The sequence below is a fragment of the Salmo salar genome, chromosome ssa16 (assembly GCF_905237065.1).
Source record: "Salmo salar chromosome ssa16, Ssal_v3.1, whole genome shotgun sequence".
NCBI classification, from domain to species: Eukaryota; Metazoa; Chordata; class Actinopteri; order Salmoniformes; family Salmonidae; genus Salmo; species Salmo salar.
This window is the reverse complement of record NC_059457.1, coordinates 10,747,872-10,774,604: the sequence shown is the minus strand read 5'-3', so window position 1 is coordinate 10,774,604 and position 26,733 is coordinate 10,747,872. Positions and strand designations below refer to the sequence as shown.

At 45.0% G+C, this 26,733-nt stretch overlaps 1 protein-coding gene across 1 annotated transcript in view; it reads left to right on the top strand.

Annotated features, from left to right (window-relative positions):
• The window catches only part of LOC106573246 (laminin subunit beta-1-like), a 33,681-nt gene extending 7,244 nt beyond the window's left edge, over positions 1-26,437 (top strand). Inside the window, exons 4-33 of the mRNA XM_014148143.2 lie at positions 2-75; positions 820-1,008; positions 1,789-1,852; positions 2,058-2,266; positions 3,441-3,561; positions 3,764-3,952; positions 4,899-5,075; positions 5,198-5,310; positions 5,719-5,798; positions 6,737-6,872; positions 7,289-7,447; positions 7,548-7,675; positions 7,994-8,114; positions 8,278-8,479; positions 12,371-12,514; positions 12,621-12,852; positions 13,089-13,255; positions 15,122-15,346; positions 15,465-15,682; positions 15,767-15,863; positions 21,442-21,811; positions 21,929-22,113; positions 22,224-22,465; positions 22,733-22,936; positions 23,038-23,182; positions 23,419-23,626; positions 23,777-23,918; positions 24,106-24,282; positions 24,398-24,557; positions 25,167-26,437. Coding sequence (XP_014003618.1) covers positions 2-75; positions 820-1,008; positions 1,789-1,852; positions 2,058-2,266; positions 3,441-3,561; positions 3,764-3,952; positions 4,899-5,075; positions 5,198-5,310; positions 5,719-5,798; positions 6,737-6,872; positions 7,289-7,447; positions 7,548-7,675; positions 7,994-8,114; positions 8,278-8,479; positions 12,371-12,514; positions 12,621-12,852; positions 13,089-13,255; positions 15,122-15,346; positions 15,465-15,682; positions 15,767-15,863; positions 21,442-21,811; positions 21,929-22,113; positions 22,224-22,465; positions 22,733-22,936; positions 23,038-23,182; positions 23,419-23,626; positions 23,777-23,918; positions 24,106-24,282; positions 24,398-24,557; positions 25,167-25,306 — 5,018 coding nt within the window. The 3' untranslated portion in view covers positions 25,307-26,437. The remainder of the gene's footprint in view (position 1; positions 76-819; positions 1,009-1,788; positions 1,853-2,057; positions 2,267-3,440; positions 3,562-3,763; positions 3,953-4,898; positions 5,076-5,197; positions 5,311-5,718; positions 5,799-6,736; positions 6,873-7,288; positions 7,448-7,547; positions 7,676-7,993; positions 8,115-8,277; positions 8,480-12,370; positions 12,515-12,620; positions 12,853-13,088; positions 13,256-15,121; positions 15,347-15,464; positions 15,683-15,766; positions 15,864-21,441; positions 21,812-21,928; positions 22,114-22,223; positions 22,466-22,732; positions 22,937-23,037; positions 23,183-23,418; positions 23,627-23,776; positions 23,919-24,105; positions 24,283-24,397; positions 24,558-25,166) is intronic.
• The last annotated feature ends 296 nt before the right edge of the window (positions 26,438-26,733 follow it).

The window sequence follows — 26,733 nt, the reverse complement described above, 5'->3', positions numbered from 1 at the left end:
GGTCTTGAGAAAGTGACCATCCAGCTGAACTTGGAGGCGGAGTTTCATTTCACCCACCTCATCATGACCTTCAAGGTAACCAATGGAGATGCTGGGTCAGAGCGCTCACTATGGGGGAGCATGGGTAATGTGTAAGGGGATGCTGGCTGGCCTGTCTACTCAGGAGATTAGCACAAGACTTGGCCTGGGAGGTCTCCCCCCCACACACACACACACACACACACACACACACACACACACACACACACACACACACACACACACATCCCCCCAGCTGTGTGTGAGCCTGAGGAATGTGGAACAGACCGCCCTCCCGTCCGGGATTGTCCGCTCCACACAGATCTAGCCTGTATAACTTGACTCACAATTGCAGCCTATTCATGCTGTGTAAAAGTACTTTTGAAATACAGCCAATATTCAACTCAACTGTGTCATCAATCCTGTGTGACAAATGCAAAAGTTCCAGTTATGAATAAATGTACTGTAACAGACATTCCCAATGGCTAGCAGCTTCTCATAAGAAGGATGTAAAGGAACATGCCAGAATCTGCCCCTGTTGTTCACAGATCGTTCAACATCAACATGTTCACATAGTATGACTCAACTTTCATTGTAATTATGGTATTGTAGTATATCATTTTATTAGCTAGTTCGCACCTGTGTTCTCTCATGGCACGTCATCTTTGATTACAGCGAATTATGTTAGTTTAGAAAACGTTAGCCATTTTCCAGATGTACTCCTGGTCAAATTGCTGGTAGTAACCTCAGTGTGAAGGTATATCATCAAAGTGAATAAGTATGGTTTCTTCTCCACGACAGACCTTCCGGCCTGCTGCTATGGTGATTGAGCGCTCGGCTGACTTTGGGAAGAACTGGCAAGTGTACCGCTACTTTGCATACGACTGCGCGGCGGCATACCCTGCCATATCCCCGGGGCCCATGCAGAAAGTGGATGACATCATCTGCGATTCGCATTACTCCGACATAGAGCCGTCGACAGAGGGAGAGGTGTGTGTTCTGAATTACCGAGTTTTGAGAGAGTCTAAATTCTATCAATGATTGGTTTATACACTGTGTTTACAAAACATTAAGAACACCTGCTCTTTCCATGACATAGACTGACCCGGTGACTCCAGGTGAAAGTGGCGGGTAGCCTAGTGGTTAAGAGCGTTGGGCCAGTAACTGAAACGTCACTGGTTTGAGTCCCTGAGCCGACTAGGTGAAAAATCTGTCTGTGGCCTTGAGCAAGGCACTTAACCCTAATTGCTTCTGTAAGTTGCCCTGGATAAGAGCATCTGCTAAATCACTAAAATGTAAATGTTATTGATGTCACATGTTAGATCCACTTCAATCAGTGTAGATGAAGGGGAGGAGACAGGTTAAAGAAGGATTTTAAAGTACCTTTGAAAGGGGGTATGGTAGTAGGTGTCAGGCGCACCAGCTCAACATTTTTCCATGTGTATCAAGAATGGTCCACCAACCAAAGGACATCCAACCAACTTGACACAACTGTGGGAAGAATTGGAGTCAACATGGGCCAGCATCCCTGTGGAACGCTTTCCACACCTTGTAGAGTCCATGCCCCGACGAATTGAGGCTGTTCTGAGGAGGGTGGGGTGCAACTCAATAATAGGAAGTTGTTCTTAATGTTTTGTACACTCAGTGTATGTCAAGTAATTTGTTGTAGCTAAGTAATAACTAATCACATACATGACACAATATGCTGGATGTCTTGAGAGGAAAGAAGCCATTGAAAGTCGGGTGTAATCGCAGTGACTGTCTCTGTAGGTCATCTTCCGAGTTTTGGATCCAGCTTTCCGTATTGAAGATCCCTACAGCCCCAGAATCCAAAGTAAGTTCCAGTGACGATACGTGTACTTAATGGTTTATATCTGCTAGGAAGCTGTTTTTTTGATCCTTCCCTTTTATTTTGGCAAATACCAGCTATGTGTTGCCTATTAGCCAACTAGAACTGCAAAACACAATTATTACGCATAATGACCGCAGGGCTAATAATCTACAAGCTAACGGCTAACACATGTCTCCGAACGATTCAGACATGTTGAAGATCACCAACCTGAGGGTGAAGTTCACCAAGCTGCACACCCTGGGAGACAACCTGCTGGACTCCCGCATGGAGATCAAGGAGAAGTACTACTACGCTGTCTACGACATGGTGGTCCGTGGTAACTGCTTCTGCTACGGACACGCCTCCGAGTGCGCCCCCGTCGACGGGGCTGGGGCTGGGGATGGAGTGGAGGGCATGGTGAGTTCTCCCTGATAAGATTGTTGTAGTTTTCATCAGGTGTCCTTATGTGTGGACATTTGTGCATTTTGTGTGTGTGTGTGTGTGTGTGTGTGTGTGTGTGTGTGTGTGTGTGTGTATGAGTATGTTGTCGTTTTAAGAACAATTGTGTTTGTGTTGGCGAGAGCGTGTGGGTCTACGTCTGTGTGGGCTTGGGACACTGTTTGTGTATTTGCGGACAGCATGTGTCTGTGTGTGTACGTGTTTGTCTGTGTGTATGCTCTGGAGAGAAAAAGGGAAACATTGCAGTTCCTGTTTGGTCTCTGCTACGGCCTGTCTGTCTGTCTGCGGAAAGGCTACTCTGTCTTTTGGTCACGTTTATTATACAGCCTATTCACCAGGAAAGAGGGAACCCTGTTTACTTTCCTCTTCCTCTCAGTCGTTTTGCAGTGTTTTTCAAATTGATTCCCTCACATTAAAATGTCTTAAAAACAAAACTAGATACAGTAACACCTTGCCTGAGGAGGCCTAACATAAAAGCTACATAACCCTGTCATAAGAGTGGCATAGTGGCTGTTATTACGACACCAAACTTGGCACGTATCTGCTATTTTGTTGAAGGTTTTATTATTTAATTGTTAGTTTGATCATTTTAACCGGATCCGAGTCTGTCTGTCTGTCTGTCTGTCTGTCTGTCTGTCTGTCTGTCTGTCTGTCTGTCTGTCTGTCTGTCTGTCTGTCTGTCTGTCTGCGTATTGTCATTTGTCTGCAAACCAGATGAAAGCTAGCCAACACTGTGAACATGTCCTGCTGCCATCTGGAAGGGGAATACACGGATAGAGCTGGAGGAAAAACGATATCTCGAGCAACTGTTCCTTTTGTCTGCAGTTTCCCCTTGCTTTTGCACTGATATCTCAGCTGTAATTGACCATAATGGCCAAGGGAAGCTAATTCAAATACCACTGTTCCACCAGAGGCCTGGGTCTCTGCACAGTAGTTGAGAGGTCCCTGAACTACACTATTGAACCCTGAATATGGCCTGTGAAATCATTTAAGGGTGATATCAATAGATCATTTGTGTTCGTAGTTCATGCACATGAATAAGAGATTAAGTAATGGCATATTCACTGCTTATAAGTGCTTAGTAAATGTCTAATTCAGTTGCACGCCTCCGTTTCTGAATGATTTTCCTAAGGTCCATGGCCACTGTATGTGCAACCACAACACCATGGGGCTAAACTGTGAGAAGTGTCAGGACTTCTACCACGAGCTGCCCTGGAGACCAGCCAAGGGACGCAACACCAACGCCTGTAAAAGTATGCCACTTTACCCTAACATATTTTTTTGTTGCTAGAGGGAAATATTATAGCTTGTGGTCCCCTTATAATTGATTGTGATGACAGGCTGCAGTGTCTGCTCAGTCAGTTAACAACTGTCCAACAAGCTTTTTATAAACACTGTGAATCAACGTTGTCTGCTTGCCTTTGTCTCTCTCTTGCTCGCTCTCTCTCTCTGCAGAGTGTAACTGTAACCAGCACTCAGGCTCGTGTCACTTCGACATGGCAGTTTACGTCTCTACGGGTAATGTGAGCGGCGGTGTGTGTGACGAGTGCCAGCACAACACCATGGGTCACAACTGTGAACAGTGCAAGCCTTTCTACTACCAGCACCCAGAGAGGGACATCCGCGACCCCAGCATCTGTGAATGTAGGTCGAGCCTCCAACTCCAACCCCCCCCCTACGGCTCCCCTCCCCTCCACACCCCACCATCCAAACCCAGCCTTCACCTCTCTAGCTCCATCCACCCTTGTTATATTCTCCCCCGTTACTCCTCCACATCTTGAACCTCTGCTTCTTCACCTCTACCTCCATCCTTGTACGCTTCTCCGCCAATTTGCTCCACCCCCCCCACTCCTCCTCATCTCGTCCATGACTCTGTCTGTCTCTCTTTAGAAATATAGATGTTTCACATTTTCCCTTCGTCCCGTCTGGATCTGCGATCTGGCTCTGCAATCTGGATCTTTGATCCTGCCTCTGTGATCTGGATCTGAGCGAGAACACCTGGGCTTTGAAGGCTATATCAGCCAAAGCAGTGTGGTCTTTTAATCCCAAACCACTGTATGGTGTAGAAGAGACCCTTCTCATGTGTCACCTCCCCCCCCTTTCATGGCTCTCTGGGTAGGCCGCTGGAGATGCATAACTGGCCTCAGCTTAGCATCTAGGGAGAACTTCATTGCAGTCTGCGTTGATGTGTGAATAATGGGCTTGTTAGGGTTTTCACATTTGTCTCCAGTGTTTGGAGTCCTTGTGTATGTGTGGTGTGTGAGAGAACTTCCGTTATTCCTTTGTAAGCCTTTTTTTCTACGCTTTTGTTTTAAGTTTGGTCATTTTGTTAGCCCGTAGATAGCTACAGTTAAGCACGCAAATTATTGAAGCAGATTTTCAAATAACCTTCAGAAGTTACAGTATATTCCCTTCATCAAGAGGAAAATATCAAATACCTCACATTGATATTGACCTTGACCATTTCTTTCTTCGTCCTGTTAGCTTGTCACCATGGCAGCTTTTCTACTCAACTAGTTCCATGCACAATACCCCATTTTACATAATAATTCCTAACTCAATGTTCCTGATGATTCCCATCTCTTCGTAGCATGTAACTGTGATCCGGTGGGCTCTCTGAATGGCGGGATCTGTGACAGGATGACTGATGTGTCGTCCGGACTGATCACTGGCCAGTGTCGCTGCAAACCCAATGTGGAGGGAGAGCGCTGTGACCAGTGCCAGCAGGCCCATTATGGCCTGGGTGACCACCCTCTGGGCTGCCTGGGTAAAGACACATACGCACATTCACGCACACGTCTTGGGTTTTTCCAAGTCCTTGCATAGGCTTTTTCAAGCTGTGTATTTCAGCATTTTATTGGAATAACTACTCTTGGTTGTTTTTCCCAGCCTGCACCTGTAATACCCTGGGGACAGTTCCTGGAGGGAGTCCGTGTCACACAGACTCAGGAGATTGTTTCTGCAAAAGCCTGGTCACAGGGAGAGACTGTGACCAGTGTATGGTAAGGAACCCTATTATGATTTACCTACTTTGTACACAACACTCTGTACTCGAAGTCAACTGTGCAAACTGAGAGATCAAAGAGTTAGCCCTGTCACTATGTGAGAGTCAGTTGACTTACGATCACCATGGCCACTAGCGCTTCACTAGCCAGCTAGTTACACATCTGCTACATATGTTCTGTAAGTGTTTTTTGGTGGCTTGGTTTAGTCGTCACCAGGGCTGTAAATCTTGTAAAGAGACTGGTACATCAGTCTACAGCTTGGAAACAGCTTTTGCGGTGAAACATAGTGGGAGGTCGTTAACAACGTGCAATTAAAGGAGTGTTTTTAACAATGTGCTTTGTGTGTGTGCGTGCGTGCGTGCGTGCGTGTGTGTGTGTGTGTGTGTGTGTGTGTATATCCTACAGCCTCAGCACTGGGGGCTCAGCAATGATATGGATGGCTGCAGACCATGTGACTGTGACCTGGGTGGAGCCCTTAATAACGAGTGAGTTCAAAGTTAACATCTCTAATTCTCTAATCTAAATGCCTGTCTGTTACCCAATTTACTTTACAAATTCTTCATACTTTCTTCTTTTGATCAGTGGTGTAAAGTACCTATGTAAAAATACTTTAAACTACTACTTAACTCGTTTTTTTGGGTATCTGTGCTTTACTTTACTATTTATATTTTGGACAACTTTTACTTAACTACATTCCCAATGAAAATAATGTACTTTTTACTCCATACATTTTCCCTGACACCCAAACATACTAGTTACATTTTGAATACTTAGCAGGACAGGAAAATTGTCCAATTCACACACTTATCAAGAGAACATCCTTTGTCATCCCTACTGCCTCTGATCTGGCGGACTGAGTGTTGGAATGTGCCCCTGACCATCCGTAAAAAAAAAACTATGGAAAATGGTGCTGTCTGATTTGCTTAATATAAGGGATTTGAAATAATTATACTTTTACTTTTGATACTTCAGTAAATTTTAACAATTAAATGTACTTTTGGGAAAACCTAATACTCAAGTAGTATTTTACTGGCTGACTTTCACTTTTACTTGAGTCATTTTCTACTAAGGTAACTTTACTTTTACTCAAGTATGACAGTTGAGACTGCTGGCAATGGCGAAGTTCTAACAAGACGCGTCTGCGTAGCATCCTCGAACTTTCAAACAATTTTAAGGCATTTTGACACGGTTTACCTGTTCGTTAATAGTGAGTTGGAAGTTAAAACATGTATTGTATCGCCAAAACAAAAGCTGCCCAATATGTCAAAGTTACTTTTACTCAAGTATGACAATTGGGCACTTTTTCCACCACTGCTTTTGATACAGCCACAAAAGTCTGTATCAAAAGCAGTGGTGGATGTCGATGTCGAAACTTTTAAACTCAGTCTTTAACATTCGTTCCTTGTCCTCTCTCTGACTCCAGCTGTTCTCAGGAGACTGGCCAGTGTGCGTGTAGAGAACACATGTTTGGCCGGCGCTGTGACCAGGTGGAGTCAGGCTTCTACTTCATCGCCCTGGACCACTACACCTACGAGGCCGAGGACGCCAAGTTTGGACCTGTGAGTTACCTTTGGTTATTGACTTTCTTCTTCTAAGGCCTATGGGGTCGGTGGTGATCCCTATGTGACACGCGGGATATGAACTTGGACCTCCCACGGCAGCAACCAACATCTTAGACCAAGAGGAAAGTTCACATTCGGGGCTACCTCATCATATGTCCACTACATTCACCACCCTTTGACCTCCTTCCCCATGAGAGACCACCCCACATTGGGCACCAATGCAACACACGGGATATGAACCCAGGTCTCCCATGGGAGCAACCAACATTAGGCCATGAGGATTTCCCTCTTGGGCCTAGAGAAGACTCTGGGGCTACCTCATCACGTGATCATGGTCGATTCATGTCCGCTACGCCTACTCACCTTTTGTCTTTCTCACCCTCTATTTTTCTCTCCCTCTCTTCTTCCTCCAGGGTTTGACAGTAGTGCAGAGACCTCGCCCGCAGGACCGTAGCCCCACCTGGACAGGGATAGGTTTTGTCAACGTTCCCGAGGGGGCCTACCTGGAGTTCTCCATTGACAACATCCCCCACTCCATGGAGTACGACGTCCTCATCCGCTACGAGCCTCAGGTCAGCCTCAGCACATATCACATATCCCTCCATCTTCATGGGGCCATGTCCCTACCCTTGTTTACCTGTTTATGTCTATGTACCTGTTGTGTTGGTGTAGTTACCGGACCAGTGGGAGGAGGTGTTGATGACGGTGATGCGGCCCAGTTTGATTTCAGCAGACAGTCGCTGTGCCAACACCATGCCTGATGACGACAACCAGATGATATCCCTTCACCCCGGATCACGGTGAACACACACCGCCTCTGTCTGTGTGTATGTGTTGGTGGGAGGGGGGACTGGTGGGTGACTGGTCAAATCAAATGGTATTGGTCACATACACACGGTTAGCAGATGTTATTGCGAGTGTAGCGAAAATGCTTGGGAGAGTGAGTGTGCATGTGAGAGTGAGTGATGGCCTCTGTCTGTGTACTAGGTGTACTCTGTGTATGCACCGTGGAGGTTCCCCCGGAGCACACTGGGAACACAGGTTTAGTGTGTGTGTCATAGGGAGTGTTTGAAAAAGTGTGTTATTTTCTGAAAGCCATCTTTTTCTTGTCTCCTCAGATACGTGGTGCTCCCCAGACCAGTGTGTTTCGAGGCAGGGATGAACTACACTGTTCGTCTGAGCCTGCCCCTCTACTCTGCACTCAGTGACGTTCAGTCCCCATATACACTCATCGACTCGGTTAGTTCTCCCACGCACACACACAACTCTGACTTTTCCTTAAAATACCCATCAATGTCAATTGTAGATTTACGCAGAAATGTCAGCTACTCGGATTTCATATTAGGATTGACTCCATGCTAAATCTCAATCCATCTTCTGTATCTCTCTTCCCCGTCTGTAGATTGTGCTGATGCCCCACTGTAAGAACCTGGAGATCTTCACTGGTTCTGTGGGAGGTGACGTGGCCACCAACAGTGCCTGGGACACGTTCCAGCGTTACCGCTGTCTGGAGAACAGCCAGAGCGTAGTGAAGACCCCCTCCACAGACATCTGCCGTAACTTCATCTTCAGCGTATCTGCTCTGCTGCACCAGGGAGCTAAAGGTATGGGACCACACTCCAACAGTGAAATATTCTTCAACATACTTGTACGCTCATGTATGTGTTTCTTAACTAAAGGTCTTTGTTAGGGTTGAATGACGGGAACCCGGTTACCGAGATTTACCACCCAAAACCACTCCCTTTTCCCGGGATAAATAACTGCGAGAAACCAGTCAATTATAATAAATGTGTCTACGGCCCTCTCTCCACTCTCTGCATGATCAATCATCAACACTCAGTGTGGGGAAATACAGCCCATCTCAGTATGGAGCGCAGTTCACTAGACATGTAGACCTATCATCTCATCATGGTAACTTTTTTTCTTGTGACAGGTAGGCCTACATTTGCTGCAGCGTAGCCTACGCTACAGTAATATAAAGACTGAATGCTTGCCAATTTACACATCTCCACCTGGATTTCGGGGGTCACCTTATTTTTTAATTGTAATTGTAATTTTATTTGTAAAGATGGTTGTTTTTAATTGCAGCTGCAGTTTTAAAACAGCCTATCACTCAAATATTGTTGCTTTAAATCAGTGCATGCGCGAGCACTCTCCCACAGTCTCTCAATTCCATTCAAATTGCATCCAAAATATATAATCCTGTTCAAGATTGATATAGGCATATACAGTGCATTCGGAAAGTATTCAGACCCCTTGACTTTTTCCTCATTTTCTTACATTACAGCCGTATTCTAAAATGGATTAAATAAAAATATTTTCCTCATCAATCTATACACAATGCCCAATAATGACAAAGAAAAACCAGGTTTTTAGACATTTTTGCAAATGTATTAAAAATAAAAAACAGATACCTTATTTACTTAAGTATTCAGACCCTGTGCTATGAGACTCGAAATTGAGCTCAGGTTCATCCTGTTTCCATTGATTATCCTTGAGATGTTTCTACAACTTGATTGGAGTCTCTGAATGTCCTTGAGTGGCCCAGCCAGAGCCCGGACTTGAACCCAATTGAACATCTCTGGAGAGACCTGAAAATAGCTGTGAGAACCTCCCCAAATACAAGCTTGTAGGGTCATACCCAAGAAGACTCGATGCTGTAATCACTGCCAATGGTGCTTCAACAAAGTACTGAGTAAAGGGTCTGAATACTTATGCAAATGTGACATTTCTGTTTTTTTGTGGAAAAGGTCAAGGGGTCTGAATACTTTCCGAAGGCACTATATATTCTTAATATGCTTTTAAAAAGACACTTCCCGTTTTGGCGGGAAATAGCAGGTTACCCGGTAGAAAAGTGATTTATTCTCGGGATGGAACATTTTGTAAAATACCTGGAAAATATTCAACTCTAGTTTTTGTCCTAAAGTTTGCATGTGGTGGACATTGTTTTGGAACGCCTGAATTGAATTCCAACGTTGACCTGCCCCCTCTGTCTGGCAATCATCATCAGTCAATCTCCCCATAGACTGTCTACACTAACAGCCTCGGTCTCTCCTCTAATACATCAGCAGTTTCCATTCCTTTCATTTCCTTTCCTGTCATTCCTCTGTCATTCTGTACTGTATCCCCTCCGGTGTCTCTGGCATATTGCAGTCATCTCCGGTTTCCGGCCCATGCCACTCGTCAACAGTTGCACTACGTCTCTATCTCTCTATAATCTCCTCATGTATGGACCTGTAGCTTGATTATAGACCCTCTCGGATCCTGAAATGCCCGTACAGGAACTTTCTCAGCCCGCCGCAGCAGTAAATCTCCTTCCATGTCAGACGGAGTGAGAACTTGTCTCTACTGACAGGCTATAGCTTATGCAGGGTTTCTGCTATCGTATCAAAGTTTTTACACAGGTGGTCTGATTTAGAATAGAAGAGTATAGCATAATATCAAATATATAATAGAACCAAATACTCTATCTTCGAGGTGAATTTTTCTCACTCATGGTCGGCAAAAACTAAAGACATTTATAACAAAGCCATACTCTATATGACGGTACCTATTTTGCAACATAATACTGTAGTTAGATGTCTAGGTGAAGAGAAGTAATTGTTAGGATTGAAATAAGTGTGATATTCTTTGATTGGCTTTGTATTCGTTGTCTGTAGGAATGCTGTACATATTATAAAATCCTCCCAGCTGTGGAAGTCGCATTATCTTGTCTCAATTGCCATATGGAGGATGTTTGAGGTCCCATGTGGAGGTTGTTTGAGGTCCCACGTGGAGGTTGTTTGAGGTCCCACGTGGAGGTTGTTTGAGGTCCCACGGGGAGGTTGTTTGAGGTCCCACGTGGAGGTTGTTTGAGGTCCCACGTGGAGGTTGTTTGAGGTCCCACGTGGAGGTTGTTTGAGGTCCCACGTGGAGGTTGTTTGAGGTCCCACGTGGAGGTTGTTTGAGGTCCCACGTGGAGGTTGTTTGAGGTGTCCTGCACAGATGTAGTTTCTGCACAATGCTGCATGTCTTCACAAAGCCAATTTGGTTGCGTAAGGTCCCATTTAAGTCTTACCCCAGTCTTAGCAGATGATAAAGATCAGAACGTCTAAACCACGGTCTTCAAGGTCTGTGTGCAATAATCTAGCCCACAGATTAGTTCACCTCCCTTAGATCTGAAGGTCCTCACATTGGTGTGGTATCCCGTTATTAAAGTTGGAATCCTTAGTTGCTTCAGCCATGTTTGGACATAAATGAATGATATATACCCATGATTCCTGAAGGATAGAACTTCTAAATGTCTCATGAGTTTAGTTCAACTGTCGTACCCCATCAGAAGCCAAAATAGAAGCTTGTTTTACTCCAATGTTTTTTAATGTACATGTAAAGAAACAATGTCCCACTGGGGGAAAAAGTGGTTGAAACAGCATTGTTTCCACATCATTTCAACAAAAAAACTGATTGGATTTGCAAAAAGTAATCAAAGTGAGGACATTGTCTTTTTCTCAACAAACTTTTCACTTTAATCCAATGATGGTTGTTGATTTCACACTGAATTCACATTAGTTGACAACTCAACCGAAGGTAAATCAAAGCTAGACGTTGAAACTGACATCTGTGCCCTGTGGGTTATAGCCTCAAAACATGGTTACAACTATATGTTTATATCATGGACGGTCAATCCTTGCATCCATAGCACTGTTAATCTATTTTTTAAAGTGGTTACATTTCACCAGGCCCATCCCTCTGCTTTTTACCAGACGCAGACAGGGTGACCGCTTTGTTATTGTTTAAATTCTAGCTTTAAGCCACAGTTGTTTAGATGTGTTTCAGAAGTCCCAGGCGTGTTTTGATTTATGAGGACAGCATAGAGACTTCAGAGGATAGTGTTGAAAGAGTCCAGGCTTTGGCAGAGTCTGGCTCAGAGCATATCATTACCCGCTATCCAGGAAGAACCTTGGGGGATGTTTAGTTCATATAGGGACACAAAACTCACACTCTGCGGTTGCATGTATTTAAGCTTGCGCGCGCGTGCGCACCCACACACATTCCCATGCCTGCCTAAAATCCCCCTCCCCTGACACGACCTAGTGAATGCCATTTCACTCGTCTCTCTCCTCTACTCATGGACTCACTGTCCTCTATGGAATGTCTGGTACCCCTCTCTCTCTTTCCACACATCTGTTGAAGGATATGGTCCCTTTGTGAGCCTGTCAGTGTGATAGATATAGAAGGTGTTGTGGATGAAATTCCTCAGTCGCCCTTAATGAAACAAACCTTTGTCAGTATGTCAAAGGCAAGATATATTGAGGCAAAATATATTGAGACAAATGGTTAACCAGGGTTTTATGTACAATATTCAAAACTGTTTGGGTGAAATACCTTACTTGTGTAGCAGCAGCAACTATTGCCCCCATTTTTGAACAAATAATTCCAGATTGTGTGTTCAACTCACTTTTAAGCCCATTCCCTCACTTTGTCTTTACCGTTTCCTCCTGTCTCCGTTTTTCCAGCATGCCAGTGTGACCCGCAGGGCGCCCTCAGCACGGTGTGTGACGCCAGCGGCGGGCAGTGTCAGTGTCGCCCCAACGTGGTGGGCAGGAACTGTGACAAGTGTGCCCCTGGCACCTACCTGTTCGGACCCAGCGGCTGCAGACGTAAGTTTGACTGAAATGAAAAAGGCTGCCATGTCAGTAATGCATAATTACAGGCACTGAGTCTGGTACTTATCACTCCCTTTGCCCTCTTCCTCTCTCCCCCCAGCCTGTGATTGCAATCCCCAGGGATCGAAGGATGCGTTCTGCCACGAGGCCACAGGCCAGTGTGTGTGTATCCCCGGGGCATACAGCCGTCAGTGTGACCGCTGTCTGCCGGGTCACTGGGGCTTCCCCAACTGTCGCCTCTGCACCTGCAACGGCCACACAGAGCAGTGCGACCCCTACTCCGGAAAATGCCTGGGCTGCCGAGAACAGACCACCGGACACAACTGCGAGAGGTCAGCCAGGGGTCAATGTGGGTTGAGGAGTCAGGCGTCAATGGTTAAGGAGGCTCATTGGTGTATGGCTGGATGGGTAGGCATTAGAATTGGTCCTTAGAAGTGAGTCGGTCGCCTAAATCTCCCTGTAGCCTAAAGCCACTTGACAACTTTGATTTGTTTTGGTGTTGTTTATGATAAAGATATGTATGTGAATGATACAGTGATAGATACCATCTTTTGCCTTTTCCCTACAGGTGTCTGGATGGTTACTATGGCGACCCCGTCCTGGGTTCAGGGGACCATTGTCGGCTCTGTATGTGTCCGGATGGGCCCAGAAGCGGGCGACAGTTTGCCAGTGGATGTTACCGCGGTCTGGACTCCCCTTACCAGGTGTTCTGTATCTGCAGCCCCGGGTACAGAGGTAGGCAGCCAATAACAACCACCTGCCAAGGTTTATAGAGCACCTACAGTAGTAAACTAGCGGAGCATGGCAGGATTACTTATTATACTTGTTCCCTGCTTCCTATGTTCAGACTTGTTCCTTAGGAAGCAGAAGATTTGTATGCATTCATGTTGAAGGTTGGGGTGACTTTCCAAGATGTCAGTGGAGGCTCCTCAGAGGAGGAAGGGGAGGACCATCCTCCTCATTTGAATTTCATAACAATTTAAATTGTAAAACATTTAAAAAGTTATCCTTTTTAGATAGATAAATCATATCACCAAATAACTGATTAAACACACTATTATGCAAAGAAGGTCTACAGTAGCCTCAACAGCACCCTTTAGGGTAGCTTCATGATGTAGCTGGAGGATAGCTAGTTTCCGTCCTCCTCTGGGTACTTTGAATTCAGTACAAACCTAGGAGGCTCATGGTTCTCACCCCTTCCATAGACTTACACAGTAATTATTACAACTTCTGGAGGACGTCCTCCAGCCTATCAGAGCTCTTGCAACATGAATTGTGACATGTTGTCCACCCAATCAAAGGATCAGAGAATGAATCTAGTACTGAAAGCATAAGCTACAGCTAGCTAGGACTGCAGTGTATACAATGTGGTAAGTAGTTGACTCAATGAGAGAGAAAGACAATAGTTGAACAATTTAACAAATACATTTCTTCCAAAATGAAGGAGCAGCAAGAGAGAAATAGAGAGAGAAAGAGACTCTCATTTGTTTTCAGTTTCACTTACTTAGCTAGCAAATGCAGCTAGCTAGTTTAGCCTACCCTGCTCAAACAGAGGGATGCTATGTTAGCTAGCTGGCTATGCCTTTCCAACACAACACTGGAACTTTTCCAAGTCAAAGTAAGCTTTTGGTATTACTCATTTATTTCCACCGGGGCCGCTGGTGTAACTGCTTACTGACTGTTGTGCATTGCTGATGTGTTGTGCCAAGAGTGTGTAAAGCTGTCGTCAAGACAAAGAAAGGGTGGCTACTTTGAAGAATCTCAAATATAAATATATTTTGATTTGTTTAACACTTTTTTGGTTACTACATGATTCCATGTGTTATTTAATAGTTTTGATGTCTTCACTATTATTCTACAATGTAGAAAAACCCTGGAATGAGTAGGTGTATCCAAACTTTTCACTGGTACTGTACTTGCATATACAATATTGATGAAACATTTTGATTTTCAGGACAAACTTAAAATTAGTAATCAAGGAAAACAAAACCTGTATGTGAATATAAGTTATTATATTATATATTTGCTTCAGTGTGGGGAAAATACTACATTTACAAGAATACATTAGTTTAACCCTCAAGTTGACCCTAAAGCCTTCAAAAAGAAGCAAAACAAATGAAATGGTTGATGAAATGTAATTGCCTATTCTAAGCACTAAGGTTAAAAGAGTATTTGAACATTACTTCCAGAGAAAAGTGATATATTCTTTGGTATCTGGAAGTGTGACCTATTAAATTAAACATGTTCTATAACTGACTGGAATTTCTTTGAATTGCACTGAATTCTATTATACTTCCTGTCACTCAAATTCTACATCCTGTGGGGTGTGGCCAATTCAATTAGAATTTCAGCTCATGAGTTGATGGGAGTCAATTCCAAAATTCTAAATTGAGCACAACCCTGGCATACAGTATGTTATTGTGGAAGTAAATATATAGGCAGTCATTATTTCTGATAGTGTGGACAGGTGAATCGATTGTTGTTGTAGAGGTGAGTGATGACAATCATTTTGGTGAAGGGGTTATTAAGCACTTTTTTTCCCCTTTCGCCCTTTACCTCTCGTTCCCTCTCTCTTCCTCGGTCTTTCCCTCTCACCTATAGGTGCCAGGTGTGAGGAGTGTGCCCCAGGTTACTATGGAAACCCCCATGAGAACGGCGGGCACTGCCAACCCTGCCAGTGCAACAACAACATTGACATGCTGGATCAGGAGTCCTGTAATGCCAGAACGGGTGAATGTCTCAAATGTCTCTATCACACCGAGGGTCAGGGCTGTCACAGCTGCAAGCTGGGTTACTATGGAGATGCCCTCACACAAAACTGCAGAAGTGAGTAAAAAAAGTTCACTTGCATTTCTTTGTTATGCGTTTGTCGTATCAATGTGAGGTGAAGTAGTTGTCATTGTCCAATTGCTAACATGCTAGCAACATCTCTTCTCTCCCTCAGAGTGTGTTTGTAACCACCTGGGTACCAATCCAGCCACGTGCCCGGCGGTGGGTGACTGCCACTGTGATCTGGGCAGCGGGCAGTGCCAGTGTCTACCGAATGTGGTGGGTCAGCACTGTGACCAGTGTGCCCCCGACACCTGGAACATGGCCAGTGAGACGGGCTGCGATGCCTGCGACTGTGACCCCAACCACTCATTTGGGACTTCCTGCAATGAGGTGGGTTCTCACACGACCACACCAATCTTCTGTTGGGTCCTAAAGGTCACATTTCTAGTATTTATGCATGTATTTTGTCCACAGCTGAGTGGCCAATGCTCCTGTAAGCCTGGCTTTGGGGGTAAAACGTGTCGGGAGTGCAGAGAGCTGTTCTGGGGAGAACCTGAAGTGAAATGCAATGGTGAGTTGGCAGATCTCAATCAGAAGGAGTGCAGTTATTCGTGCTTACACTACACTAACTAAATCTACATCTTGACAGTGCGTGCGCATGTGCATGTGTCATCTTGTGTGTGCGTGCGCATGTGCATGTGTCTATGTGCGTTTGTGTGTGAGAAAGCTCCAACCCGACAATTTTAAATTGCAACACACGCAAAGGAGGCCTTTAGTGTTAATCACTACGGTATCACAAGCAGCCATATTCCCCTAGCTTCGTATCATGGGAATGTGTAGGAGTTTCAGCTATGGTGGAGAAACTCACAGCATCCTCTCCTTACTGTGGGAGCCAATATTAAGGCCAGATGTGCTCTCTCACCCGGCGGCTGTGTTTCTATGACAAACAGGCGGGGGATCTGTCTGAGCCTCCCAATATCCCGCCGGTGCCCCACAATGCACCTTTGTTCTGATGGGGTGTCCTGTTGGAGGGACGGCTGTCCAACACAGTGACTGCTGCAGACACAAAGGACTCTTTGTCCCAGAGTAGCATCAACGGAGCAGAGCAGCCTGCTGAATTATCTACTGAAGGACACATGAATTGGCTTCTGATGTAGGCTAGTCCCTTGAGTCGAAATGTGCAGTCGCTGTATGAAGTGTCCACTGTGGTAGTTGAATCTACTTCAAACTTTTGTCAACACAAACTTTTGTATACATTGTTGACAATGAAATTAGAAAGTGATTATCAAACCAAAAGGTGTCGAGATGACTTTGATGGCTTTAACATAGGACTTAAACGTTGAACTTCTCGGCAGGCTGTGTAACAGTGTTGGTTCAGTCCCTCTCCTTGCCCCAACCTGGGATAGAACAGGGACCCTATTAACACATCAACAACCGCCTCCCACCAAGCATCATTACCCATCTCTCCACAAAAGCTGCGGCCCTCACAGAGCAAGGGAAACAAATACTTCAAGGTCTCAGAGCGTGTGACGTCACTGATTGAAACGCTGCTAGCGCACACCGCTATCTAGCTAGCCATTTCACACCAGTTACACTCACCCCCCTTTGACCTACTCCTTCTCCGCAGCAACCACACTAGCTGGGCAGAGCACAACCGAGTGATCCGGGTAAACAACATCAATGTCAGATTACCTCGTCTACCCCACCTCATATTGATTTACCCCCAATCTGAAGCAGCCCAATAGCTAAACATTACATAAAACTAGCTTCAAATGGTGCAGTTCGTTAGTATGTTACAAATGTGGAGTGTAACGTTGTACAGTTGTCCATCCCGCCATTTGTGTGGCTTTTGCAGTGATTTGAAGGCAGTTTGCTTTCTGCAAAACCTACATACACTTCCGTAGGAGCCATGTCCACTGCGTCTTGTACATCAAAGCCTTGTCCCAAACAGTGTGTGTGTGTTGGCCCATGATGAAAGACTGCTCCAACTGTAGACCATGGAAGATGTAGTTTACAACCATCTCTGCCCCCCTCCACCCCTAGGCCTAGGCAGAGGAATAGAAGCCATATGGGGATCCATGTCACACAAAAAACGCTGGAAATTCCCTCCCTTACCTGCACACAATCATCTTCTCTGTGCTGTAACATACAACATGCTGTGTAGAAACGAAAGAATAGAGGCAGGTTTAGGTATTTCAACATAGATCCAGCTATATTCTGGAAAGTGTTTATTGAAAAGTGAGGTGAAGAATTTTCTCAGAAAACTAAGTTGGGAATTGCCAGGGACCTCACGATATTATCACGATACTTAGGTGCCGATACGATATATATTGCGATTCTCACGATTCTATGTATTGCGATTCGATGCTGCGTATGGCTCACTATGTGTCTGCTGCAGAGAGACGAGAGAGCGTGAGTAAACAAGTTTTGATCCGTCATGGAAATAAAAGTGCTGAAAACATGTTGGCTCATTATTTAAAAAGATGGAGAACAAGCTATAGGCGTTACAGGCGTTTTGGAGCAGGTACAGCCTATTAGCGCTAGCTAATGCTACTTGGCATTAGTAGCTTTTGTCTCCCCTGAATGAGACATTAGTTCCCCTAAATGCAACAAAACATTTTTTGGGGGGGGGTGTCTCTAAATACTGCTAAATTAACCATTCTCCTATTTGTTTAAAATGCAGTGGTAAATATGTTTTACAGTGGTAAATATGAAAATAAAAGCTTCCAAATCAAACTAACATCCCGACCGCTCTCTCACGGTTTAAACCATTTAGTTCTATGTGTCTGCACAAACGCCCTCCCTGCTCATGTTGCTGCCCACTCAGTAGTGCCAAATTTCAGCCTCAGCTGAGCTCCTTTAAACGCTTAGATTTAAATTTTGCACTTGCTCCTTTTCGTCATTTATTTGCGACACGTCCTTGATAAAAATAACGAATGCCTTTACTCCAATGCATTCATTTATCTGTTGATTTACCGTTGTTTGCTGTTGTCAGTCAGCTGTTTAGAGCGCCCATCGCTTTGTTTTTCAGGTGCGCTAGGGTGTTGGTGTTCTCTGTGCCGTCCGTGGCTAAAAGAAGTACACCATTTATTCAGCTGTATTTTTTTCTAGCAATATTTGTTTTCTTTCATGGATCAGCTGATGATGGTCGTCAATGTCACTAGACAAGTAGCCTATAGCTAGACACCAGTGTGCATCCAATCTATCCAACATTAATGACAGTAGGCCTATAGTTGACTCTCACTTATAAGCATTCGATTTTGCAATGGCATAGGCCTACATGACTTTGGATTTATGTACCCATGAGAACTGTTTTCACGGCAAAACATAATGAAGTGTTACGTCGGTATAGTTATACTTACAGTGCATTTTTCAAGATCGCGAAGAAGTAAAACATTTTTATTGTATTTTTTACATTTACCCTTTATTTAACTAGGCAAGTCAGTTAAGAACAAATTCTTATTTACAATGACGGCCTACCGGGGAACAGTGGGTTAACTGCCTTGTTCAGGGGCAGAACGGCAGATTTTTACCTTGTCAGCTCAGGGATTCGATCCAGCAACCTTTTGGTTACTAGCCCAATGCACTAACCACTAGGCTACCTGGTGCATAATTCAATTGTTAAATGCTTAATAATGACAAATAACACTGTCATATATGTAATTAATGTTACAAAATAAATGGTGTGTTTTATGTCACAATCTGTGAAGACTCAAAGCATTCAATGAACGGCAATCAGAGTTTACCCACCTATTTTTCTACCACCGTCACTGGTTACCGGTAGGCCTATTGGAAGCTCATACTAACAGGCCTACACATTGTAGCCTAGTCTAGTAAAATGACTGTGTGTGTTGGGATGACAATCCCATTTTTCCCGGACAGTTTCAGACCCATTTCAGGTGTCCTGACTTTTCAGGCTACAAAAAAAAGGTAAATTTGTCAGCAAGACGCATCAATTAATGTAGGCCTAATCAATGGCAATCGCCGAATGTCATTAGGCACTTTTTTGGGGTGTTTTGTAAACAGATGTTTATTTCTGTTCATCAAATGAGTGTTCATGGATTGCACTGTTTGGATTATGTTGGAGTGGACAAACATGCACAGGTAGCCTACTTTGTGTGATTTGTTTGAGAATCAGGTGAAAGCATCATGACTGGTTGTGTTCATGCCACATTAAAAGGTAATTAATTTTTACCGTTAAATGACGTCTTTATTATTAGACCCATAAAATGTTTTAAAGAAAGACCCCCGAATGTCACGTTGTCCATGTAGGGTTGTTTGCAGAGTCTGTAGGGTGGCCCATGGTGGCCCTTTTGTTCTCCACACGCTCCACACTGAGGCTTTGAAGTGGGCAAACATCTCCCTCTTTCTCCATTCCTCCTCCTCCACCACTCCTCCTCCCTCTCTCTATCCCACCCTATTCACTCAACCAGCCCCCCCTAAAGGTTACTACAAGCTTCACTCTGTTGATCTACGTGCGTGCACATGGGTGGAATGGGATTTTTGGAGTAGCGGACACCTTTTGGTAGCATGATCCCATTCACAAGAGGGTGATGGGAATTTAAAAAAAAAAAAAAAGTGTTTTTATTTTGTGAAAATAAGGAAGAGTAACCTTCCCTTGCTAGTAGAAGCTAGCTGGCTTTAGCCTAGCTAAATACATACACTACATGATAAAGTATGAGGACACCTGCTCGTCGAACATCTCATTCCAAAATCATTGGCATTAATATGGAGTTGGTCCCCCCTTTGCTGTTTTAACAGCCTCCGCTCTTCTGGGTAGGCTTTCCACTAGATTTTGAAACATTGCTTCCATTCAGCCACAAGAGCATTAGTGAGGTTGGGCACTGATGTTGGGCGATTAGGCCTGACTCGCAGTCTGCGTTCCAATTCATCCCAAAGGTGTTTGATGGGGTTGAGGTCAGGGCTCTGTGCGGGGCAGTCAAGTTCTTCCACACCGATTTCGACAACCATTTCTGTATAGACCTCGCTTTGTGCACGGGGGCATTGTCATGCTGAAACAGGAAAGGGCCTTGCCCAAACTGTTGCCACAAAGTTGGAAGCACAGAATTGTCTAGAATGTCATTGGATGCTATAGCGTTAAGATTTCCCTTCACTGGAACTAAGGGGCCTAGCCCGAACCATGAAAAACAGCCCCAGACCATTATTCTCCCTCCTATAGAGTTGGCACTATGCATTTGGGAAGGTAGCGTTCTACTGGCAAACCCAGATTTGTCCGTCCGACTGACAGATGGTGAAGCGTGATTTATCACTCCAGAGAACACATTTCCACTGCTCCAGAGTCCAATGGCGGCAAGCTTTACACCACTACAGCCAACGCTTGGCATTGTGCATGGTGATCTTAGGCTTGTGTGCAGCTGCTCGGCCATGGAAACCCATTTTATGAAGCTCCCAACAAACAGTTCTTGTGCTGATGTTGCTTTCAGAGGCAGTTTTGCAAACGAGGACTGATGGTTTCTACGTGCTACACGCTTCAGCACTCGGCGGTCCCGTTCTGGGGCCCACCACTTTGCGGCTGAGCCGTTGTTGCTTCTAGACGTTTCCACTTCTTAATAATAGCACTTACAGTTGACCGGGGCAGCTTTAGCAGGGCAGAAATTTGACGAACTGACTTCTTGGAAAGGTTGCATCCGGGAGGAGGAAATTATTGTCCAAAAACTAACAAAAGTGGGACTGACCCAATGACAAAGACAGTGAATATACACTACCGTTCAAAAGTTTGGGGTCACTTATAAATCTCCTTGTTTTTGAAAGAAAAGCTACTTTTTTGTCCATTAAAATAACATCAAAAGGATCAGAAATAGTGTAGACATTGTTAATGTTGTAAATGACTATTGTAGCTGGAAACGGCAGATTTCTTATGGAATATCTACATAGGCGTACAGACGCCCATTATCAGCAACCATCACTCCTGTGTTCCAATGGCATGTTGTTAGCTAAAATGTATCATTTTAAAAGGCTAGGGATGTCACCAAGCTGTTTGAAATGTCTCCCTCCCATTCAGGACCTTTTGGAGGGTGACTGACTGATCACGATGGAAGAAAATGCTAATGACTTGTGGAAAAAGTGATGTTTTGTGAGTTGAGTCATGCATTAAAAATTGTAGTAACTGGTTTCCTGTTGCCTTGCAGCATGTGACTGTGACTCGCGAGGCATCGCCGAGCAGCAGTGCAACAAGGCCAACGGTCACTGCGTGTGCGTGGAGGGCGTGTCTGGTCCCCGCTGTGACGTCTGCACCCGTGGCTACTCTGGCACCTTCCCCTACTGCGAACGCTGCCACCAGTGCTTCGCCGACTGGGACCTGGTCGTGGGTCAGCTGACCAATCAGACCCACAGGCTGGTCAACAAGGTGAACACCATCAAGGCTAGCGGCATCACCGGACCCTATAAACACACCATAGATAACATGGAGCAGAGTGCCGGGGCCATAAGAACTATCCTGGCCCAGAACCCGGCTACACAGCCACTGTCAGAGATACAGCAGCTACTGGAGCAGGCCACGTAAGTGGGGTCAGAATGGGTCAATGACAATATTCATTAATGGCAAAAACTGTTGTAGCCGCATCAAAACCAATTATGTACTGTATTCTTTCTTTATGATATATTTATGTTCTTAAGAGATCTAATGGAAAAGATGAGCAACAAGCTGAACCTCACTGAGGAGGCGCTGGCCCAGGTATCATCTGATGACAACAGCACCAACACCAAACTTGACTCCCTCAAAGAGGACACCCAGAAGCTGGATCGCACCGTCAAGGATCTGCTGGACCAAGTGGAGTTCATCAAGAACACTGACATTCGGGGTAAGGGTACATGTTGAGGATTGTGATATAGAAGAGATATATAATGTCAATCTCCATTATACTTCCATTTGTCAACTCTGTGACATTCAACATTGTTTTTGTAATGACAGGAGCGACAGACAGTGTCACCAAGTACTACCAGCAGTCTCTGGCTGCAGATGCTCGCGCCAACGCCTCCACTAGTGGCCCAGGCAACCCTGTGGAGAGCTCTGCCATTTTACGGAAAGCCACAGAGGACAAGATGAACGACACTAGGGAGGAGTTCCACAGGAGGCAGGAAGAACACGCCAAGAGACTGGACGACTTGGCAGGACAACTGGAGACACTGGACCTATCAGAACTCAGCGTGAAGGTAAGTCCAAGCAAGGCCATATCTGAGGCCTGACACTGGCTTGCTGATGTTGACATAACAGAGGTGTGACTCTGAGTTTGACACAGATGGGACTCAATCTAATTCCAGTTTGCGAGATAAAACCATCAAAAAGAAGCAATTTTCTTGAGCTGTTAAATCAAAGCTTTCTTTATGTGGGTCAGGAAGAACGTTAGGTTTGATTAAAAGATAACCACGATCTTGCATCCAAGTTGAACTCTTCTCACTCTACTGGTCCTCTCTCTGCAGACGTGTGGCAGCCCAGCTGATGAGGCGTGTGTGGACTCTCAGTGCGGGGGGCTGAGCTGTGTGGACTCCAAGGGGAACAGGAGGTGTGGTGGCGAGGGGTGCGACGGTTTGGTCAACCTGGCCAATAACGCCTGGCAGAAGGCCAAGGGCTTTGACCAGGAGATCCTCACGGCCATGGAGGAAGTGGACAAGCTCGCCAAAATGGTGAGACCCTGTCTTTAAATTAAAATGAACCAACTCTCTTTAGACGAGAAATACCCCACACTACCTCTCCTCTGGTTCCTAACCTGTCTGTGTGTGATCAGGTGTCGGAGGCCAAGGTGAAGGCGGATGAGGCTAAGCTGAGTGCCCAGAACGTGCTGCTGAAGACCAACGGTACCAAGCAGCGTGTGGACCAGAGCAACGAGGAGCTGCGCAGCCTCATCCGACAGATCAGAGACTTCCTCACACGTATGTGTACTCCTCCAATCAACTCCCACGTAGCCCTCATACTTTAACTCCTACATATGTTTACTACCCTGTTATTTAACGGTACAATCTGCAGCTGTTCAATGGCCATTTCAATTAAATGTTTTACTTTAATTTCACCGATTGATTCTAGAAGAATGTAACTTACAAATGCCTCATGAGCTTAGTACAACTGTCCCTCCATTGTAACCCTTGTCTCTTCTGTGGCGCCCCCCTAGAGGATGCAGCGGACCTGGAGAGCATTGAGGCAGTGGCCAACGAGGTGCTGGCCATGCAGATGCCCACCACGCCAGCCCAGCTCCAAACCCTGACAGACGAGATCAGGGAGCGAGTAGGAGACCTAGCCCACGTGGAGACCATCCTTAACCAGAGCTCCGACGACATCCAGAGAGCCGAGAGCCTACTGGAGCAGGCACGCAGAGTCAGGTAACACGCACACACACACACACCTCTAGATCATCCTTGAACAGAGCGCAGAAGATGAGGCAAGTGTGCAAAGCCAGGTACTCCACACATACACACACTTTTATGCTTGGTGGGCTTCTTATTTTCCCCCTCTGTGTGTGTGTCCTACAGTAAAGAGGCGACAGAGGTGAGGGACACAGCAGAGATGGTGAAGCAGGTTCTGGAGGAGGCTGAGCGTGCCCAGAGCGCAGCGGCCAAGGCCATCAAACAGGCCACCACCGACATCAAAGGCACCAATGACCTCCTGACCTCAGTGAGTCAACATCCTCCATTTTACTACACACAGTGAGTTTGAACTTTTGGGACTAATCCATTGGTTCCATTCTACTGGGAAAACAACTAAATAAAGCACAGTTCAAATATTTGAAAGTATTTTGCTTGACAGCTAATACGGTAAAGACAGAAATGAACCCTGTTCCCGTCTTTACATCTTGGAACAGGTGGAGTCGGAGACAGCGGACTCGGAGTACAAGCTGAACAATGCCACCCAGAGGCTGCTGCGGTTAGAGCGAGACGTCACGCTGCTCAGAGAGAAGACACTTAACACCTCACTCAGCTCTGAACAAACTGAAAAAGACGCAGAGAGCATCAACAAAGTGGTTGAGCAGGTCAAAAAGGTGTGTGTGATCCACTCCGTGTTATATTGGGACAAATGTGAGAGTTTGTGGTTCATTTTCAAGCCTTGTCCGTCGTAAAATAAATTGCCGACCTTGTATATGACTGTGTGTACAGGACCTGGACTCGGAGCTGAAGGATAAGTACAGCACCGTGGAGGACCTGATCACACAGAAGGCCGGGGGCGTGGCCGACGCCAAGAAGAGGGCGGAGCTTCTACAGCAGGAAGCCAAAGACCTGCTGCTACAGGCCAGCGACAAGCTGCAGCTACTGAAAGGTACATATGCATACTCCTATACACACACACACACACACACACACACACACACACACACACACACACACATCAAGAACAGCTTGGAGAGTGCCTTGCATGTACTGTATACACAATCACAACTCACTACCTAAAACACACACCCTTGGGGTCCAATCATGACACGCATTGAGGCATTATCACAAACACTACACTTTTAAACCTTTATTTAACTAGGCTAGTCAGTTAAGAACAAATTCTTATTTACATTCTTATTTCGCCCTACAGCCTGGAATCAAACCAGGGTCTGTAGTGGCTACTCTAGCACTGAGATGCAGTGCCTTAGACCACTGTGCCACTCGGGAGCCAATGGTGGCTGCTTAGTGGATATACAGTATAAACATGATCACTTTATAATACCTATGAGCTCTCCATATCCATGTTGACTCACTTTTTCCAATACAGAGTTGAACATAAAATGACGCAGTCCCTCTAACATTCTCTTCTCAAGTGCGCTTATTCACTGTGTGAAATTCCACATGTTCTGATTATAAAACTGGTGTGTGGAGGGATACTACACATCTTGTTCCTTGCTTGACGGTAGCATGACTCTCCTTTTTGGTTCCCATTTAGATTTAGAGAAGTCGTATGAGGACAACCAGAAGACTCTGGAAGACAAGGCCAACCAATTGGTAGATCTGGAGAAGTCCATCAAAGAGCTTCTGCAGGAGATCAGTCACAAAGTCACTGTCTACAGCACCTGTCTGTTTTAAACACAACCCCCAGTCCGGGGTTTTGGTCCCCCAAGCCAAAATGAATGGCAATCAAGGATATGGGAATTTGAAACCAGAAGCCATTTAAAGAAATGCTCCGGAACTTTAGCGACTACTTAGTATTTTTTAAACCTCCTGCTTTGGGCTGGATGTGTCAATGTGCAGTTCATACGTGCATAATCTATGAGCAGAATTACTGTCTTACCTCAATTAGCCACAAAATCCCAAGTTTGGAAGCTGTGTGGCACCATTTTCCCAAAATGTTCTCTCACTTGGGCCAGCCCCCTAGTCATTTGAGTTCAACCAATGAGCTTCGGCCCCTCGCCATATGATTGACAGCTTTTTTTTATTTCGTTTTTTATTTTAGGGGGTATGATTTGACAGCTAGCAAGATGCACATGTTGCACCCACAACAGAGCAGAGAGAGCAAGCAATGACGTGGTGCACATATCTGCACATATGTGAGGTAGTACACAATCTTCAGTGTCCACCTTTGGCTCGTGGGCACTACTTTCAGAACTACAGGCTAAAGTATACAAAAGTACTGGATTATCTATTTAATATTACTGACACTTGCCCCTTTAGACTGGACACTCGGTCACACTCCCTGGTTTCATAATTTAAAATGGAAAATGTTGGTTTACTTTTGTACTGTGTGAAAGTAAAACAACTGGCATTTGTGTGGAAAAAGTAGAAATTTGTTTCTATTTGTTGGAAACAAGGAGAAAGGATAAGTGAAAATCAGAATCCTGCCAACGAGTCCTTACTGATGTTTGGAATACGAAAAACATCCTAACAATTTCAAATAAAAAGGAAAACGTGCATTATTCTGAAATGTTTCCAAAGAAATGCCCCTCCAGTTAAAACAGAATTTAATTGAATAATTTTTCTTAAGCATGTAAATCAAAGTTTAGAGGGCTGAAAGCGTGACTGTAAAGGTTTGACCTAACTTTTTACCATGAGACTGCAATGATTTTATTCCTCCAAACTTTTGTATTGTATTATCTCATACATTTGATTGCAACATTGTATGAGCCAACTGGTTACTTTCAAAGTTTTACCTAGACCAAAACCTAGACCACAACTAAATAGATTTTTAATAAAAAAACGACCCATTGAAATTCCATCAAATATGTGTTATATCTCTTCAATCTACTGAAAAGCGATATCTTTTTGGGCGTCTCGACAAGTACTGAGAGTTATTTTTGACATATGTGCTATTTATGTGCCTCTACTTAACTGTAGAGTACCTGTTAGGCTAAGACGGAGCTGTGTGCGTGTGAGAGGGAGCAGCTGGCGCCTGTGTTCTCCACTACAAGTCTGAGGCCCTCAGAGTGACCCTGGGAGGCAGCCACATGCAGAGTGGACATCCTGTGTACACTAAGCATTAGATCCAATGTCTAGATCTGGAACACAAGAGACATTTA